At 41.5% G+C, this 21,050-nt stretch overlaps 1 protein-coding gene across 4 annotated transcripts in view; it reads left to right on the forward strand.

The window, feature by feature from the left end:
- The window catches only part of DIS3L2 (DIS3 like 3'-5' exoribonuclease 2), a 373,065-nt gene that overhangs the window by 228,392 nt on the left and 123,623 nt on the right, over nt 1-21,050 (forward strand). For all 4 annotated transcript variants that reach the window (XM_054477505.2, XM_054477506.2, XM_054477507.2 and 1 more), the window contains exon 10: nt 18,188-18,267. In XM_054477505.2, the coding sequence (XP_054333480.1) occupies nt 18,188-18,267 (80 nt within the window). The remainder of the gene's footprint in view (nt 1-18,187; nt 18,268-21,050) is intronic.

Genomic DNA, 21,050 nt, shown 5'->3' on the forward strand with positions numbered 1-21,050 from the left:
TTAATCATTGAAATAACCTTGTGAAACTTGTCCTTATTTTTCAGATAAAGAAACTGTGGCTCTGAGTAGTAATCTCTTGCCTGAGGTCACATGACTGAGGGGGAAGAACTGGGACTTGATTTCAGGTCTGCAGTTTTGGAATCTCTAACTCACAGTCCTCATATGTCTCCACCTTCTTAAACCTGTGCCCTTAATTAAAAAAAAAAGTTGATTAAAAAAATAAATCAGAAGCGCTTCATACTTCCCCCTTCCTCATACTGAGAAAATAGAAGTTAGAGCCTGTCTTCTTTAAGCTCCTACTGGCTAAAAGACTTGATAGCATTGTACTTTATGTCATTCTAATTACCAAAGCAATAGTTTTTAAACTTCTAGAAAGTCACGGCACCCTCCCTCTGCCTCCCCACACCTGGAGCTCTCTGAGCTCCCCCAGCGGGCAGTGTGGAAGTGGTGACTGTAATGTCCTGTCATAGATTTCGATAATGATAAAGTGTTAGAGAAAGCCAGGACAAGTTAGCCATTCTAGGAAACTTTCCACAGCTGTTGCATTAATTAAGACTTTTTTGGTCCCAAGTAACAGAAACCACTGGAACTCACTTAAGCAGAAAGGGGAATTTGTTTTAAGGATCCTGTGGTGTCTCCCAGAATCCAAGGGCAGGGAACCAGGGACTGCAGTGAGGCAAGAAACCCAGAAAGACTTCTTTCTTCCTCTCTGCCTCTCCTACTCCACACACTGGCTTCCTTCCTCCCTTTCACTCAGACTAGCTCCTTTGCTTCCTCTTTCTTAGTGGGATGGCTGCTATCTACAGCTACCAGGATGCTCTCCGGGCCCATCCAACCAAAGAGAGACTGATTTCTCTCTTTCCTCCCTGCACACTCCTTCCTTGTTTCCCATCCTTTGTCCCAATTTCCAAATTCTAGGCAAGGATCAGATTATTCCATTTTGACTTTACATGCTAGTTTGGGTGAGTGAGTGTAAGGACAGACAACCTAATGTGACTAGCACAGCTGCGTTCACTCCTACCTTTGGGAGTTTTAAATGCTGCTATCACAGGAGTGAAATACAAGAACATAGGTTTTAGAGGCATAGTCTGCCACTTACTAGGTATATAATCTTGGGCAAGTTTTAGCTCCTGTGAGCCCTACTTTCTTTAAAGTTAAAAGGGATATACAGATAATGTCTTTCTCATGAGGCTGTGGCAGAATTTAATGTAATAACAGGTATAGTGCTTAGCACAGGGTCTAGCATACATTATGCCTGATAAAATATTGCCCCTTTATTTCTGATGATGATTAAGGCACATTGCCTTAACAAAAAGATATTTAAATCATATGAGGAATAAAAATTTTAAACTGCCTTTTCGTTCAAATTTCTGCTTCCTCTTGCCTCTTTTATGTCCCCATTTCATCTATCATTGGGTATTAATATATTCATAATCCAAAGGACTTTGGTTCTAAGAAACCCCCAATATTCTCTAGGAAATAGTTGGAGGTCCCAAGGTATCACCCAAAGTAGTTTCACAAATATGTTGGTACACAGACTATTAGGTGAAAAACATTCATGGCTCTACTAGCCTTTTTTTCCAGTGATTGGAGTTGGAAGACCCCAATTAAAGATTCAATTCACGGCGAGGCCCAGCAGTTTGGGAGGCCAAGGCAGGCGGATCACTTGAGACCAGGAGTTCGAGACCAGCTTGGCCAACATGGCAAAACCCTGTCTCTACTTAAAAATACAAAAATTAGTTGGGTGTGGTGGTGCTCGCCTGTAGTCCCAGCTACTTGGGAGGCTGAGGCATGAGAATTGCTTGAACCCGGGAAGCAGAGGTTGCAGTGAGCCGGGATCGTACCACTGAACTCCAGCCTGGGTGACAGAGTAAGACTCTGTCTCAAAAGAAAAAGAAAAAGAAAAAAGATTCAATTTAGTAAATGTTTATTATCTCTACTATATATATCTTAGTATATATTAATGGGAATGTATCTTGCAAATATTAATGTATATAGATATATATGCTACTTCTATGTGTGTGTATACACACTAATATTTGCAAGATACTGAAATAGATATTGTTGGAATTAAAAATATGTATAATATATATTTATATAAATAATTGAGAGAAACAGTCCTTTCCTTTAAAAAGAGTAAAGTCTAGAAGAAAATACTGTGAATCTACAAAAATCATGAATTCAGGGTGTTTTGGCAGAACTGGTTTACCAAGGTCCCATGTTAATGAAGCTAAGTCACATTAAGTAAGAATGGAGAAATAGTTTGAAGCCAAATCATGGAGGATACTGGATGCCAAGCTGAGAATTATAGTTCGAAGATAGCTATAAGCCAGTGAAGGTTTTTGAGAAGGAGAGTATAATGTAATTGTACGTTCTAAGAATTGACTTTGTCCTAATAGCCAAGTGGTAAAGGACTTGAAAGGCAGGAAAGAAAGAGAGGAGACTGGAGTCCATTTGAAGAGAGCTGCTTTAGTAGGAATGGAAAGTGGGCTTTATGAATTCAGAGCCAGTCCAGGGCTTGGTAAGGACTGGGTTATGGGAGTTGGGCTGAGGTAGAGAGTGTGTGCTGGGTGACCCGCAACCTGGAAGCGCAGGAGGAGGTGTAGGTTGCATGAGGGGTCACTTGGGACTCCTCCTCTCCTGAAGTTGATGGGAGTAGAGAAGTAGCACTCCATGCTTCACTATGTTCCAATTCTTGATTTGGAAACTCTCTGAAACAAACAGTTATTATGAGCATATTTTTGACCTAGAATCTAAGTATTTAATATTAAAATCAGCCAGGAAGTCATTTTCAGCCTGCTTTTTAAAAACAAAACAAAAAACTATAGAACAAGCTCTGAATGATACAACAGAGTTTTGGCCCAAAATGAATACTTAAAAGACATATAATTCTAAGCTTGGCTTTCTCCATTAATGAAAAGAAGGAAATTCATACTTTCTTCTGTTAAAAATTACAAAGTCATACTCAATTTAATAATAGAATCCCTGATTATCCTGAAATACAGCTGAAATTTGTTTTGTTTTGTTTTTGAGACACTGTAACTGCCCAATGGGTTCTTCTTGCCCACTGCCCAGATAGAGCCAATTAGTCAAGACAGGGGAATTACAATAGAGAAAGAGTTTAATACATGTGGAGCTGGCTAAAACAGGTAGAGTTTTATTATTTCTCAAATCAGCCTCCCTGAAAATTCAGAGGCTAGGGTTTTTAAAAGATAGTTTGGTGGGCAGGGGCTGGGGAATGGGGAATGCTGGTTGGTTGGGTTGGGGATGAAATCATAGGGAGTTGAAGCTGTCCTCTTGTCTTGAGTCAGTTCCTGGGGTGGTGGGGTGGGGGTGGTGGGCGGGGGTGCCACAAGACCAGATAAGCCAGTTTACAGTTCTTTTTATTTTAAATAGAGATGGTGTCTTGCTGTGTTGCCTAGGCTGGTCTTGAATTCCTGGGCTCAAGCTGTTCTCCTGCATCAGCCTCCCAAAGTGCTACGATTACAGGGATGAACCCCCGCGCCCTGCCTTGAACACCAGCCTTAGGTTTGATAATAATAATGTTATCCATAGGAGCAATTGAGAGGTGGGGAATCTTGTGGCCCCTGGCTGCATATCTCTTAAACCATTATATTAAATCTTGCTAATTTATTAGTTTTATGAAGGCAGTCTGGTCCCCAGACAAGGGGGGAGTTTGTTTTGGGGAGAGGCTTTTATCATCTTTGTTTTAAAGTTAAAGTATGAATTAAATTCCTCCCAAAGTTAGTTCGGCCTATGCCCATGAATGAACAAGGACAGCTTGGAGGTTAAAGGCAAGGTGGAATCTTGGAGGTTAAAGGCAAGCTTGAATTCTTTCATTGTCAAACTTTTCTCACTATTAGAATTTTTATAGTTATAAATTTTATACTATTATACAGGGTCTTGCTCTGTCACCCAGGTTGGAGTGCAGTGGTGCAGTCATAGCTCACTACAACCTTGAACTTCTGGGCTCAAGTGATCCTCCCTCCTTGGCCTCCAAGCACTGGGATTACAGGTGTGAACCAATGTGCTTGGGCTGGTATTTTAAACATATATTCATGTTATTATTCTTTATTTTCAGCAGCAAATTTATTTAATTAAAATGTTTGTATGGATCTCGTACACAAGTCGCTTATCTCACTAAACTGAGACCCTAGTAAATAATCTCCATGTTTTATAAACGGCGCCAGGCCTGTTATGCATGATTTATGATGCTTCAACAATAGTATCTTTCCACATCATCATCTTAATAAAAAACATTCATTTTGAGAATACATTTTCCAGGCAGTTCCTTTGCCTCCAGGGGGAATATTTTGAGGCCTCCCAGTGACCATAGGATTAAAAGACTTGACAGGAGAGCCCTAGAATTCTTGAAGAGCAAGCCTTTTGAAAGATTCATTGTTGTGGAATCTCCCTTTGAAAGAGACCACTTTATCTTGCTCCTAAACATCTATAGGACAGACATAGCATTTTCTGAAAAGAAATTCTGGGTAATGTAGAAGAACAAATGTAGGTAGGTAATCTAGTATGGGTAGTGTGTAATGTGAAGAATGATAGTTCCATTTTTATGGTTGCCATAACAATCATACAGTTGTGCAAAAAATGTGTATAGCTTTTATAGAAGGGAGCTGGCACCATTGTAATGCTTCTTCTCATATCAGAACAACTGTTTTCAGATCTGAAAAATAGGGGTGGCTTAACCCTTCCCCAGTTAGCTCAGCATGTTCCCTGAGAAGTCTCTTTGGAGCTCCAGGGCTGTTGAAATGCATTCACCACTTGCATTTGCATTTTAGCCTGATAAATGGATTGAGAATTAAGGATGATGATCCTTTCAACAGCAGGTTCTGAATTCCTAACTTGGGAATTCAAAGGATGAGAAAAGAAATACATTGTTCCTCAAATAGAAATCTAGGAGAGATGTCTAGACATAGTAAATTCTTTGACTTTGTGACTGTTCTTAATTCTGTCCACTAGAATTTAAATCCATTAAATGCTGTCCTTTACCCCACTGTGCTTAGTCTCAGATAAAGTCATATTAAAATTTGGTTACTATTTCTGTTTTATTTTTACATATTAACTATGTCACTTCTGGAAATCAAGAAGCAAATTTTAAGCGTAGTATATTTAAGTGAAAATATATTCACACATATTCTTTCTTTCACTATTGTTTTCCTATTTTTATATATCCTTTCCTAAGGAAAGTACTTGGGACTTGACTTTCTCAGTCATACTAAGGAGTGTCCACTGTGAAGAAACTATATCAGAACTCTGGATGGAGGTTTTCAGGTTGAGGATGGGAAGTTTTCAGGTTTGGATGGGTACCTAAAATGAAGTCATTGTCAACCTAGTCAACCACAGAGAAACTTTTTCTTGTAGAGATTTGGGATAAGTTATTACTTTTGCCAAAATACATCCAGAGTTTTTAAATCTTAAGATAAAGTCTGGAATTCTGGCTGGGCGCGGTGGCTCACGCCTGTAATTCCAGCACTTTGGGAGGCCGAGGCAGGCGGATTATGAAGTCAGGATATCGAGACCGTCCTGGCCAACATGGTGAAACCCCGTCTCTACTAAAAATATAAAAATTAGCTAGGTGTGGTGGCACGTGCTCCTAGCTACTTGGCAGGCTGAGGCAGGAGAATCGCTTGAACCCGGGAGGCGGAGGTTGCAGTGAGCGGAGACCGCACCACTGCACTCCAACCTGGGTGACAGAGTGAGACTCCATCTCATTAAAAAAAAAAAAAAAAGAAAAGTCTGGAATTAAGGGAAGAAGTAGGGGAGATTTCAACTCTCATTGAAATAGAACTTGGTCTAATTGACTTATTTGGTGAATTCCTGTCCGTTTGAGTCATAGCTCTGTAGTTCTGTGACCTTGGGCTTCTTTGACCTTGAGCAAGTCACTTAATGCTTCTGGGCCTCAGTTTCCCCACCCACAAAGTGAGAGTAAAAATAACACCCACCATTGTTATAATTCTATCCCCTTAAGGGTCATCTCTAGGAAATAGAGAGAAAAAAAGTGTTTTTAATGAGAATAAGATTTCTTATATATTGAAGACCTCTCCTATGTTTATAAAATCTGAGAAGATTTTATAGATTGTATAGAACTTTTTATACTTTAACTCTTAACACTTTATATTTAGGGGCTTAGGTATTTGATCCTTCTGTGGTATTATTTCCTGGAAGCTTACAGCCCCTTTGTTTTGTCTGATTTTAAAACTTAATTTGTATTAATTAGTGTTCTCATAGGCTGTTTTAAAGTAACTGCAATCTGATATTTTAAATCTGGATTATAGGTAAACTACTACCAGAGATAAAAGAAGAAAGAGCTGTTCAGAGAGAACTTCGGATAGAGAGACTTTCTGGCCCGGTGGGACTCGGCTGCCCTCATTGCACCCTTAGGCATGGAAAGCTGCATTCTGAACACCAGCAAGCCTAGCTATAAATCTTCTTGGACAGGAAATAAAAGAGTCAGAGACCAAGCCATCTCTGCCCTGCATACAAACTCTCTTGGTTGAGTTGTGCCCAGTAGTTCAGTGCTTTCAGGTAAACTAACTTGGTGGATTCTGGGCCTTTGCCCAAGTTCTTCTTCCCCAGATAGCCCAGGACTTACTTCTGCACTTCCTTTGAGTCGTCTTCACATGCCATCTTCTCAGTGAAGCCTACCCTGTCTATCCTATTCATAATTGTAATCAGTACTTTCAGTGCCCCTTACTGCATTCTAATGTTTCTTTTTTTTCCTCCATAGCAATGAATTTTAGTACTGTTTATTTTCTGTCTCCTCCCCGTAGAAATCTTTGTCTGTTTTCAAATGTGTCCCAAACCCCGAGAGCAGTAGATAGCCGCTAAATATTTGTTGGGTGTAGCATTTCTTCTTTCTCTTGACCTCTGATATCTTCTTCACATTGATGTTCACTGGTTCCTACAACTTGGACTTGTTCTTGACACTAAGTAAGTGAAAATTTATGAAAAAGGCTACAATTATTCACAGTTATAAACAGTTTAGAAAAGAAAGGAATGGGCATATTTCTTGAAAAAAGTCATGTTTGAAGAGCTGTATGGTATCAGAGGGAGTCAGCTAATTCTTTGTGGCCATGAAGGGCCTGAATTTTGAAGTTTCTCAGAGTCAGATTTCAATTCGGTGTGTAAAGGTGCTTCCTAACAGGTAGAGCTATCTAATATTGCCTAATGATGCAGTAGACTCTTCCTCTCACCTCCCCATCCCAGCTTTCAAGATGTGGGTTTATCTGTGTGCTTGGTTTTTGTTTGGGGACGTTCAGAGGATAAGATTTGGAGTAGGGTAACCTTCCAATTTGATTATTCTGTGATTCTGGTCCCTGAACTGATACAGAGTGATTTCTAGGATTTATTATTAAGTGCAAAAAGCAAAATGAAAGAGAAGTAATAGTATTTGATTATTTGTGTAAGAAAGAAGAGAAAATGAGAAAAATGTATCTATCTATATATGTATCAAAAAGGAAAACAAACACAGAAAGGGTAAACCAGAAAATGATGAAAATAATTATTTATAGGGGAGAGGTAAGAGCTGCGGGAATGATAGAGATGGGAATGAGACTTCTCTTGAGTATACTAACTTTTGAACCATTTAAAGTTTTAAATATTCAGTAATATAATCTAAAAGGTGGTAAAAGCAAAATTTCTGAAATTGAAATCAAGCAAAAACAAATGGGCCTAATGTTTTTCAAATGTGTAGCATCAGCACCTACAGAAAAAAGAATTCAAGTAACTTTTAAGCACTCAAACTATATACCCATAGTGAGTATATTCTAAGGATAAACCACCAAATAAATCAAACTTAATAGGTTTGTTGTTGTGAGTGGTGTTGGCGTTGTAATTCTGAAACAGTTTTGAATATCAAGGCCATTGGGAACTGGAAAAAGAAAGATATAAATATGGAAATGGGGGAGATAAGAACTTTATGGTATTAGATTTCAGTTGGGGATGTCAATATGAACTCATGATTTTTAAACAGCATTTAGGTTGAACCACATGAAATTGCCAGTTTTTAGGCCACAAATAGTCAAATATTAACAATTTCATGTGATTCAACCCAATATTTTCTAACTCTGCTTGCTGAAAGGGCCTGGAGGCAATGAGCATATCTTATGCCCCACCCTGGTTTCTAAATGCCATTCCAACCAGAAGGAATTTGGGCTCCTTAGGGAAGTCAGTAATTATAAACCTGGGGCAGAGATTGTACAGCTTGTGAGACTTGCCACAGGGATATAGAGGCTCACTTGAAAGGGCTCCCACCAGCCTAATTTGGGAAAATGTATGTATCAAAAAGAATAGTAGTGGTAGTTGTGGTAATGGATTATAACACAGTGAATTTTTTTAAAAAATCAATGAATTTGTAATGACACTAAAAAAAAAAAAACTGGGGGCAGGAAAAAACTTCTTTTAATAGAAGATAGCCAGCAAATGTAGGAGATATTATAGGATTAGCAAACATTTTATAATTTACAAGGCTATGATTCATTCAGGCAAAAGTCAAGTCATCTAGATGCTGAAACCATTGACCAAAAGGTTTTTTTTTTTTTCCTGGATGGAGTCTTGTCTGTTGACCAGGCTGGAGTGCAGTGGCACGATCTCAACTCACTGCAAACTCCGCCTCCTGGGTTCAAGCAATTCTCCTGGCTCAGCTTCCCGAGTAGCTGGGATTACGGGTGCCGACCACCACGCCTGGCTACTTTTAGTAGAGACAGAGTTTCACCATGTTGGCCAGGCTGGCCTCGAACTTCTGACCTCAGGTGATCTGCCCGCCTCGGCCTCCCAAAGTGCTGGGATTACAGGTGTGAGCCACCGTGCCCGGCCCCAAAAGGGTTTTTGAGAGCAGGATATTCACGTGATCTCTTAAGTCTCATTCCATAGGTTTCTTATTATTTACAAAGGGTAAAAGGTAGCCTTAACATACACAGTTCTAGCTATTAGCACCTTAACCAAGTAATCCAACCTGGCAGCCTAACATTTTGTGCCTTCTGAAGGTATGCACACCATCACCTGTGAAAATTTGAGGCCAGAATGTTCACCATGAATCTAGTCAAGCCTTTTTACCCAACTTTCCATTTATAGGAAATACAGAGGAGATGAATTTTGTCACATTTGATTTATTTCTGTCTATCCCTTTCTTCCTCCTTCTGTGAGGAAACAATCTAATAAATCCAGAACATAAGACGCTTTACAAGACAACTGACCTGGACTCCTTGAAATAAAAAAGCAACGTTATATTTGAAAAACAAAAGATAGTTGAACAAGAAACAGGCTAAGGAGACATAGCTACCAAATACATTGTGGAAACTTTGATTAGATCCTGGATCAGGAGGAAAACCAAAAGCAAAAGAGACTTTTTGGGAACGGTCAAAGACATTTAAACCTGGTCTTTGAATTGGGTGATATGAAAGTATTAATCTTGACTGTGGTGTTAGTGTTGTGGTTCTATAGAAGAATGCCCTTAATTTTGGACAATGCATGTTAAAGTATGGAGAGGGAAAGTATCACCATCTCTGTGACGTAGTTCTCGGTAATTCAGATGTCAAAAATAAACACACAAAACAACCAGCTAGACACAGGAAGGGAGGGATGGAAGGAGGAAAAAAGATAAAGCCAATATGGCAAAATGTTGAAATTTGATGAATCTTGATGAAGGGTATATGGATGTCCATTTTACTATTCTTTCAACTTTCCTGAAAGTTTAACATTCTTCAAATGAAAATTGAGGGGAAGAAAATGAATTTGAACATATTTTCTGGGTTTAAACCATGGCTTTCCTGGCCCATCCCTTGATCTCTGGCTCCCACAGTCCTAGACCCGTCCTGTCCTTTGTCGTCTGCTTCAGGATGTTGTTTTTTTAAAGTATAAAAAGAGGTGCGATGGCTCACGCCTGTAATCCCAGTACTTTGGGAGGCCGAGGTGGGTGGATCACGAGGTCAAGAGATTGAGACCATCCTGGCCAACATGGTGAAACCCCGTCTCTACTAAAAATGCAAAAATTAGCTGAGTGTGGTGGCATGTGCCTGTAGTCCCAGCTACTCGGGAGGTTGAGGCAGGAGAATCACTTGAACCTGGGAGGCGGAGGTTGCAGTGAGCTGAGATCGCGCCACTGCACTCCAGCCTGGCGACAGAGCAAGACTCCATCTCAAAAACAAGCAAACAGAAAAAAAACATAGAATGATGAGAGGTTCACTGAACCGGTGAGTAGAACCAATGAGTAAAGGGACGTAACATGGCAGAACATTTCAGTTTGTTTGGATTAAGTTTCATCACTATCCTTTAAAAAATAAAAGAACTTAATAACCACATTCACTTGGTGTAGAATTTTGCTAACACTTGAGTTGACCTTTCTGAGGACCCGAGGTTAGAAACACCTGGTCCAGTGAAAAGGGCCTGCCCACAGTGCTGCATCATTTCTTTCTGCTGGCCATGTGGCCTCATTAAGTGTCACTTTACCACTGAGTGTGGCGAGGCTGGGGAAGTGGAGGCAAATGGACCAAGGTCACTTTCTGCTCTAAATAGACCATAGACTTTTCCTGTTCTGAAAAATTTGCGATTTGTGTCTGCTTCTTAGCATCTTTTGTGTGAGTAGAAGTGCGTGAAAGAGTATTATGATATTGGCAACTCCCGTTGAAAAAAAGAAAAGGCGCAGCCCCACTGAACAAGCGGACAGACCTAGGTTTGAATGATGATCCCAGCTCTGTGAAATGGAGGCTCAGATGAATTCAGCATCTGATTGCACTGGAATGTCACAGCACCCATCTGGCTGGGCTCTCTGCAATGGCACACTTGGGAACACATCCCTGTGGGTGAATGAGCCAGCTCTTCAGTTGTTTTTCCTTCTACAGTTCACATAAAATTTGCTGATTTCTATATAAACTGTGATGCCATCTAATCTAAGAAAGTGTTGGACTGAAAGTTTTATTCTTTATCCACTTAAGGTTATTTCTTCATTTTTTTTCCATTCCTTTTCACCCATTCTTCATCATTGAGCCAGATCCTCCTCCCCAGAATTGCTTGCTAGCACGGAGACAGACCCAGAGTCACGGACAGAGGAGGGTCTCTATAAATTTTGTTAATCTGGAAGTGGTCCCTGAACCACAGTTTGTAAAACACTGTTTTATGAGAAAAGAAGATGGGATGAAGACAGAAAAGGACACCCTTGGAAACAATAACACTGTGGTGTGACCACAGGATTGAATGCCAGGAAGTCATGAGTTCTAATCCTAAATGTATTTCCCAAGACACAGTGGCAAAATTGAATGGAAAAGTGCTCCACAAGAGCCCTTTGGTCGTTTTTTCATTCATCTGTCCATCAGCTGTTCATTACATATGTGCCTTCAATGTGCTGGAAGGGATATAAAGACAGTCCAATCTCATTACCAGACCTGATACTGGCTCCCAGCCTGTCACAGTGGTAAGACATGTCCATAAGTGGCCACCAACATGCCAGAGACAGTGGCTGTTGCCATCAGAGAGAGGCAGGTTGCAGGCGTGGGTAGGGCGCATGAGGGAGAGGTGGCGTCTATTCTGTGCGGCTGTGAGGGTTTGCTGGAAGAAAGCTGGCATTGCAGCCAGGCCTTTAACTGCAAGGTAGGTCTTAGACACTGGAGATTGGTGGAGTAAGTAGCCCAGTATAGGAACAGCACAAACAACATTTTAGAAAGCAGAGGGTGTAGAGAAGAATTTAGCACACGAGGGACATAGTGGGAGCATGCAGTCTAACTGGAAAAGTACAGGTTGGGGCTGGGTCATGAAGGGCTTTAAATCCTAAGCTGACTTTCTATTTTTCTCGGTAAGGAGTTGATGAAGGTTTTTGACCAATGCATGCTTTAAGATGCTTAATCTGGCAGCATCTGCGACCTTGGGGAGAACAGTTTCTGTGATGTGGTAGGGGCCATGGCCAAAATCCAGTGAGGTGAATAATGACAAAGTGGTGAGTAAATGTTGCTGTGGTGACTAGACAGCTTCTTCCAGCTTAAAGGAGGTAAAGATGTTAATACCTTGAGGAGGCTGAGGATGCAGGGTCAGAGGAAGTGTGTAAGTGACAAAGGAACAGAAATTATTTCTAAGCTTTTGTTATTTCCTAGGGTTCTTGGTGAGGTTTTAAGGGATTATAGAAGACTTTTACTTACTCTTCATGTGTTCATTCCCAGACCAATGGCTTTGGGTAAAACACAATCTTAGAAGTTTTCTGCCTCTTTAAAAAGTTCTCCCAAGCCCTTCAGTCACGTGCCTTCAGAAATTTTGGTTACATAACGTTGCTCTGAATTGGAATTCTGCAGCCTCATGAACTGGAGTCTCATTCTTTCCCTCCCCCACCTGGCACTTTATTTTCTGCAGGTCAGGGTTAGCTTCTTTCTAACCATTGTTGCGGAACTCTTTAAATATTTGGTCTCACAGGTTCTTAAAGCTGGCAGGCCAGGCTGCTCCCTGCAGGTTGTGAGACCAAAGCCTTCCAGAAAAGGAGCCAGTAAAATCCCAAGCACGTTAACTGAGTGTAACAGCTGCATAGTGCACCGCCTCCATCACCCTCAACCCCACCGCATGGGGCTGGGCTCCCAAGTGCTGAGGCCAGCAGCTCCTAGCCACTGCGGCTTGCAAGCAGAAGGAGCCCTCATGCAGCACATCGTGGCAGGCTCGTAATTGCAGTGATGACAACAGATTAAATCACTGGCTCTCAGCACTGAGGACTGGGGTTTGTCAGGGTCACTCACCGTTCCTTTGCTTCTCCCAGTTTTCCATAGTGAGAGAGCAAGCTTGGAGTCTGCTGCTACAGTAGAAATACTTTCTGAGAGCCCTCTGAGTTTTGCTGTCGAGAGGTTCATTCTCTTAGTAGTCTAGGCTGCATCTTTTTGTCTTCCAGCATCCCCTCAACACATGATTCTGAAATGTTGTAATCTCTCGATATACATATGTATTTAGTTGTACCCTGCTTTTATCCAAAAATATTTGAAGGCTGTTTACATATATATATATATATATAAAATGCAGTGAGTTTTCTTGTTGTTGTTTGTTTTTTGAGACAGTCTTGCTCTATCACCCAGGCTAGAGTGCAGTGGCGTGATCTCAGCTTATTGCAACTTCTGCCTCCCAGACTCAAGCGATTCTCCCACTTCTACTACTAACTGGAAGTAATAGTGGACGACTCCGACTTCTCGGGAGTAGTCTCCTGAGTAGCTGGGACTACACGCCCATGCCACCACAATGGCTAATTTTTGTGTTTGTTGTAGAAACAGGGTTTCACCGTGTTGCCCACGCTGGTCTTGAACTCCTGGACTCAAGCAGTCTGCCCACCGCGGCCTCCCAAAGTGCTGGAATTACAGCCATGAGCCACCATGCCCAGCAAGTGTTTTTAAAAATTAGGAAATGAGGTAAAAGGAACACGTGAGTAGGAAAATTAGGCACAGCCAGGATAAGGGTTAGTTCACAAAGTGCAAACTATAAATAAAATCTCCTAGAGGCAAGTTAGGAAGGTTTTCTGAGTTTCCTAGCAGCCAAAGCAAAAAGGAAAACTTTTTAAAGTTTATTTATTTATTTTATTTTGTACAGCAGACAGTTCATATAGCATAAAAAGGGAAACCATCAAGGATAAAATTTGTGTGTCTGTAAGATACATATTGTCACAAGAAGAGTGTTTCCTTATACTGCATCAACTTCCCCCATAAGTGCACTCTATAAAAGGATACTACATGGTCAAATGGGCCCTTGTTCTCCCTGCCTCCCTACAGTGATAGCATAGTCATTTGGTTGACTTCTTGCAGTGTCCCTTGGGGTAGGCTTGGTGGCAAAGCCCCAAGTAGGACAAGGGCACCATGGGAGGCCTGTGCAGGGCGTTTCAGTGCAGTTCTTCGCATCTCCAAAGGTGCTCCCTTGAGGAATCTTGGTTCTGGGAGATGCTGTCACACAAAGAAGTGCCAGGGGCAAATGAGTTGGTCAAGAACTGTTGATACCGGCGTATTAAAGGCTCCTCGAAGTCCTACAATTAAGAAATCAGCTCAGTATTTCCCAAACTGATTTAATCATAAGATCTTTTTTAAAAAAATTAAAACACTTAATTGGCACATTCAGAAACATTGATCTAAAACAGGGGTCAGCAAACTTCCTGTGAAGGGTCACATAGAAAATATTTTAGGCACAATTAAAACAGCTATCTGTCACAACTAATCAACACTGCCATTGTATAGAAAAAGTGTGGCTGTGTACGATAAAGCTTTATTTGTGCGTAGTGCAATTTGAATTTCCACAATCATTTTTGTGTCACAAAATAGTATTCTTCTTCTGGTTTTTTATTTTTTGGTCATTTAAACATGCAAAAACTGTTCTCATCTTGCAGGTCATTCACAAACAAGTGGCAGGCCAGATTTGACCAGTGTAGTATGGTTTGCCAATTCCTGATCAGGAATAATGTTTGGATGGCTTATCTTTCCAGCAAGCAAGCCTTCCTGAGTACTGTTTGTCAGGTTCCATTTTAATTTAGACTTTTATGTTTCTGGTTTAAGAGCAGATTTTTAAAAAGTGTTAAAGGTAATGGAGAGTTGGTTTGAGTCCTTACAGGCTAGTCTAGGATTTTTCTTAGAAAGCAGTTGTGGGTGCTCCCAAAGAAGACATTTACAAACTAACAAAGTCTTACACGGTCACATATGGTTGGATCAACTTCAGGCTGGAAATGTCTTAATGGGAATTATCATTAATGCACTGGATCCATAGAAAAGAAAGTCTCAAAGCACCCAGAAATGTTTAATTTTAAGAAAATAAAACTTCCTAGTCAACCCTCCAAGTAACCTAGTAAATTATGGCTTCCCACCCCCAACCAAGCTAATCGAGTTCTTTTTGATTTTGACTAGGGGAACATTTTTTTGGCTTTTTATGATGTCATTATGGTGAAAGAAGAAGAACCAAACATTCCTACTACCTTGTCTGGCTTTTTAGTTTCAGTTATACAAGTATTTTTTATTGAGTACTCAGTGTATATAAAACATTTGGTTAGGTTTTATGGGAGATATCAAAAGGAGAAAGAAGTGGACACTTCCTTCTTTACCTTGTGAGCCAAGTTCAAGATCCTCATCAATTACAGCCCATTGCTGTGGTGCCAGGTCTGATTTCACCTCCTGGGCACTTCCTGTTACCATCCCTCTGTTCATTCAACAAACATGTCTGAGGTGCAGCCTGTGTTCAAGGCTCTGGGAACACAGCCCTCGGAGCACGCATTCCAGGAGATCAGTGTTTCTCTTCTCCTCTGGCACTCTTGCTTACAACCTCTTTTATATAGTGGAACCATAATTACTTCTGTATATCTTGAGGCTTCAACCTTCATGTTGCCTACACTGTGTGTGACTCTCATCGAAATATTTAGAGGGAGAGAGGGTCCCCTGATTAATCACCCTTTCTGGGATCTGCACTCTAAATGCTGTCGTTCCCTCCACCTGAATGGCACCCACCTTTCCCTGCCCTATTTTCTTAGTGTCCAGTGGGGACACAGTTTTTACCAGATCCATAATCTTAAAGCCATTAACTATATTAAGCCAAATGCATCTTGTAACAAATGTTACAAGATAGCTAAATATATGTACAAACAATAATACATATCTGATCAATTGTTTTTTGATTGAGGAAGATTCTCTATAGTTTTGATTTTTTCCATTTACAAAAGTAATATTCAATTGCAGTGAAAAATTTTAAAAATATGAAAAAGTACACATTAAAGGGAAAAAATCCATAAATCTAGCACCCGTCGATCAACCCTATGAATATTTAACATATATGTTTTACTCTTCTTGATTTGAAAGTCACATGAATTTTTTAAAAAAATAGTAAACAATAAAATTGACCTTCTTTTGCTGTATGTAAAATTCTGTGAATTTTAAGACATGTATAGATTTAATTCCACTCCCCCTGCTGCCCCCGCACAAGCATACCTTTCCCAGCTCTGGCAACCACTGATCTGCTCTCTGTCTTATCTCTGTTTTCATTCCGTTCCGTTCCTCTCCTCTTCTTCTCCTCTCCTCTTCTTATCCCCTCTCCTCTTCTTATCCCCTCTCCTCCCCTCTCCTCCCCCCACCCTTTTTTGTTTTTGTTTTTGAGACCAAGTCTTGCTCTGTTGCCCAGGCTGGAATGCAGTGGCACAATCTTGGCTCACTGCAACCACCACCTCCTGGGTTCAAACAATTTTCCTGCCTCAGTCTCATGAGTAGCTGGGACTACAGGCGTGTGCCACCATGCCCGGCTAATTTTTGTATTTTTAGTAGAAACGGGGTTTCACCATGTTGGCCAGTCTGGTTTTGAACTCCAGACCTCAGGTGATCTGCCCACCTTGGCCTCCCAAAGTGATTTGTTTTCTTTTTGAGAGTGGCTCTTTTCACTCAGTTCAATACCTTTGAGATTCATCCAGGCTGTTGCATTTATGAATAATTTGTTAATTTTTGTTGCTAAATACTGTTCCATGTTGGGGGTGTACCACAGTCTGGTTATCCATTTACCGTTTAAGATTACTTTTTGGGTTGGGCATGGTAGCTCACACCTGTAATCCCAGCACTTTGGGAGGCCAAGTTGAGAGGATCCCTTGAAGCCAGGAGTTTGAGATCAGCCTGGGGAACAGAGTGAGATCCTGTTTCTACAAAAAGTTTTAAAACTACTCCAGTGTGGTGGCATGCACCTATACTCTCAGCTGCTTGGGAGTCTGAGGTGGGAGGATTATTTGAGCTCAAGAGGTTGAGGCTGCAGTGAGCCATACAAAAAAAAAAAAGATTATTATTTTTTAAACATTTGACATTTCTGAAATTCTGAAGTATCTTAAAATTAATGTATATATTTAATGTGGTGGGGTTTTTATTTCTCCAAAAGCTATTACAGAATTGATGGTGCATCTTATAATTAATACTCTCTTAGGATCGAAGTATTGTGGTTAGGATTAGAGAGGGCTGTTGGGAGTTACTAGGAGTAGGGTAAGTGAACAGTTAAGAGTCGGATAGAGAAAGGCCCTGAGAGCTTGTGGCAGGCCAGCATTAGAGCAGCTTGGCAGCCTCTGAAGACAGGGTCTCGCTCTGTTGTCCAGGCTGGAGTGCAGTGGCCCAATCATAGCTCACTGCTGCCAAGGAAGTTTTGAACAGAGGAGCAACACCAGGGAAGAAGTCTTTAAGAACAAAGCCTGTCTTACCATGGTTAGTACAAGTATGGGCAACATCATCAGTGTTGATGAATCAGGAAAAGACAGAGAAATGGTGGCAGTGCACTGATAGTACTGGATGGAGTGGAGGAAGAACCTAGGAAGCAGTGAGCACTGACTAGAGTGTGGCATGGGGGCAGAAGGGCAGTTGCTGCAGAATACCCCAATCTCCAGGCAGTCCTTGGGCAGGAAAGGCTGGAGGTATGGAGAGCCAAGGACAGCTGCTGCCAAAATCTTTAGGTGTTTACATGGTGGGAATGGTGGGTGGGTTGAGTCAGGCATGTTATATGGGAAACTGTAAAACAGAATGAGAATGTCTGGGAGTTTCACAGGGTAAGAGTGTGATGTTCATAAGGATATTGTGCAAAGATAAATGGGCACATGGTGTACTTGGTATGAGCTTGGTTGAAATATGTAAGTATTCTGTGGAAACAAACTGTGATTTGTGCTGTTTCCAGGTAGACTTATATTATGATTAACTCTATGGCCCAAAGTTTTTTTGCGAAGCTTATTGTTGGGTCCCATCCCCCTGTATCACAAGTCAGATGATTTATTCTTTGGCATACACCCATTTTTTTCAATATAGGAGAATGAACAGTAAATTATCTTCATAGAGTTCCTTAAAGGGCAGCTTCCCATCAGCCACTGGAGAAGGATATTTTACCAAAGTGTAAATTGAAGAGTAATTTACCAAAGTAACTTGCCCCTCTTGTTGGCCAACTCTTCTTGAGAAGCCTCGTTCATGGAAGCAGCCTGATTTTCACCCACTCACATCTCTTCTGGCTTGGGGTGAAGGAGAAGTAGGTGCCAGTTCACACAGAGGAAGAGAAAGTCACTCACCCATTTGTCTCTTCCCAGTCTCACATTTAACTAAAGATCTCATTCTCATAGAAGTTATTTTTCACTTTCCCTAACAGAGCACATATGCAAAATTCACTGTTCTTTAAAGCTGTGCTATGGTAGGGTAAAGTTGCTATTATTTGTGGCATTGCTAATTGTTTCTTCACTCTTTCCTAGAAAAGACTGTATCTTCACCATTGACCCATCAACCGCCCGAGACCTCGATGATGCCCTCTCCTGCAAGCCACTCGCTGATGGTAGGGTGGAAATTTCTATAGCATCTTGGGTAGCAGGCAGTCTGCACGCCTGTGTGGTTTGCCTGGCTGCCCTGTGCTGCCTGGGCAGCATACTGTGCAAGGCTAGGTTTGCTTTGTGCCTGAACTTATCATAGGCCTCTGAGCCTTTACAACTATGTGACCTTAAGATTGTGTTCCTGTGGTGACATTGGTGAGGGTGAGAATGAGAAATGTCCTCCCACTAGACTCTTCTTGGGCTTCAGAAGGGGCAACAGTGAGTGCAAAAGAATGAATTCCAAGCCTTGGCCCTTCAGATAGTTCCAGTGTTGGCATAAGGTATCACAGAAAGAAAGCTTGTAAGGGCTCTGCTTGGGAGAGACATAGGGTTCTTTACCTGAATTTAACACCAAATAACGTGATTGAAGGGGTACTCTTCAAAGACATGCTTCTTGGTGGGTAGCAGGAACACCTTCCCTGAGAACTGCCTCTCTAGGGCTGAGCTGTAGAAGCTTGGGCTACTCCCAGTAGGTTTTCATCTATCCAGCAAGTTGAGAAAGGCAAACTGATAAGAGCTCTTTAAACATTCTTTTGGGATGTTACTGAGCAGGTAGAAGTGGGATTGAGGCTAGTTGTCTTTGGAAATTATAGTTGGAGGAAGGGAATGCAGCAATTGACTCTCAAAGGAAAAATGTGTAGGATATGAGAAAAGTGAACCCTTCCAATCCCCCCTCCTTCTCTGCCTCCCCCTCTCCCCCTCCCTTCCCCTCCCCTCCTCTTCTCAACAGAGTCTCACTCTTTTGCTCAGGCTGGAGTGTAGTGGCATGATCATAGCTCACTGCAGCCTCAATCTTCCAAGCTCAGGTGATCCTCCCACCTCAGCCTCTCAAGTAGCTGAGACTACAGGTGTGCACCACCAAGCCTGGCTAATATTTTGTATTTGTGGTAGAGATGGGGTTTTACCATGTTGCCCAGGCTTGGTACTCCTGGGCTCAAGTAATCCATCCACCTCAGCTTCCCGAAGTTCTGGCATCACAGGCGTCAACCACCATGCCCAGCACCCCCAATCCCTTTTCTAATGCCCCAGATGTGCTGCTTCTAGTTTTTACCTACTTCTTGCCCCTCTCTAGGGTGGCTTCTGGGTGACTGCTTTGGCTTTGGTCATCCTCAGAGATGGCCTTGGCACTAACATGGCCTTTGACATTTGCCCAATGTGGATATCCACCCTTGCAGTTTCAGTCTGTCACCAAGCATTGATGGCCTAGTGGCCTAGTCTTTTAAAACATTGCAAAGATGTTCATATCTCCCACTGACACAGAACGCCGTAGGTTCCGTATGTAATCTCTTCTCTACTATAATAGATGGGGAAGCTTAGTAGATAGAAGGCTGAGAGATGGAAGACATCATTGCCTAAGACTGGTTTTATCTTCCTTGAAACTATGGGCAAGATTGCTCAATATTTTCTTTTTAAAAATTAATTAATTAATCGATTTTTAGAGACAGAGTCTCACTCTGTCACCCAGGCTGGAATGCAGTGGCTCATTGCAGCCTTGAACTCCCAAGCTCAAGCAGTCTTCCTGCCTGGGCCTCCCAAAGCACGAGCCACTGTGCCCAGCCTCAATATTTTCAGCGAAAGAAAACTGAAAGAAACAAGAGAAAAGCTCCCCTGGAAATTTTAGAGAAATTATATCTTTTTAAAATCCAAAATTGAAGCAGCCTACTTCAAAAAGCCAGTACTGGCTTGATTTCTTATGTTCTTAGCAATCTCTGTTGCATGCAGAGGCTTAGGTATACCTGCTCGGCATATAGACACCACTTTCCTGAGCCACAGTGTGGAAAGTGCCCCTAGGCTGAAAGCCAGGTGACCATGGACCTCATTCCTCATATTTCCCTTACCTCTAGGTTCACACCTCTACTGTTTGTGTAATGTTTAGACACAATTGCTTCATTTGTTTTGTCCATTTTCATAGTTGATAATAGCAGAAGGATGCATCTACTACCTGTTCCTCTGTCTCAGCTGGCCTGGAACCCTACACCTTGCAGGGACTCCAGGGAGCAGGCACATGTCCTGCCTTACTCACTGCATACACTGCGGTTTTATGTCGAGGGCACAAGTGTGTCAGCAGAAGTTTCATAGAGGAAGTGGTCAAAGATGTGATAGGAAGGATAGATTGGGGACAAATTCGGGACAAATTTTCAGACCAAATGGTGTTTTTTGTTTGTTAGACAATGGAAAGGCAAGCAGATGTTGTTCAGCAAGAGAGCATTCAAAAAGAGGAAAATAATTTAGCACTGCAAGGAAAAAGAGAAAAACTAGAGGCTGGGAAATGAGTTAGAGAAATATTGCAATAGTTATGGACCTGGACTAGATGGTAGCAAAATCAATAGGGGGGGTTGGAGTGGGAAGGACAGATGTGAGAAAGGGATAATGACAGAAGAATCTGTGGAAATGAATGTTGGGGTTGAGGGAGAGGAGTCCAAGATGGTGCCAAGGTTTCAACCTGGATGACTGGGAGATGGAACCCATAAGTTAGAAATGGGAATCAGGAGTACAAGCTGGTTTGGGAGAGAGTATGTTGGCATGGAGTTGTCTGTCTGATGATGTTTATGTTAGTTGCTGCAAATTCTTTGTAGAGGAGCTGAGGTATATATAAACAAGCTAAATAGATGCAGCCCGTGGAACTATATACAAAGAGCCCGGGAGGAGAGGAAGCAATGCAACAAAATGCAGTGATTTTATTCGAATGATGGGATCATAAGTGATTTTTTTTCCTTTCTCTAGTTTCCAAATTTTTATAATGTGGCAA

The sequence above is a fragment of the Pongo pygmaeus genome, chromosome 11 (assembly GCF_028885625.2).
Source record: "Pongo pygmaeus isolate AG05252 chromosome 11, NHGRI_mPonPyg2-v2.0_pri, whole genome shotgun sequence".
Lineage (NCBI taxonomy): Eukaryota > Metazoa > Chordata > Mammalia > Primates > Hominidae > Pongo > Pongo pygmaeus.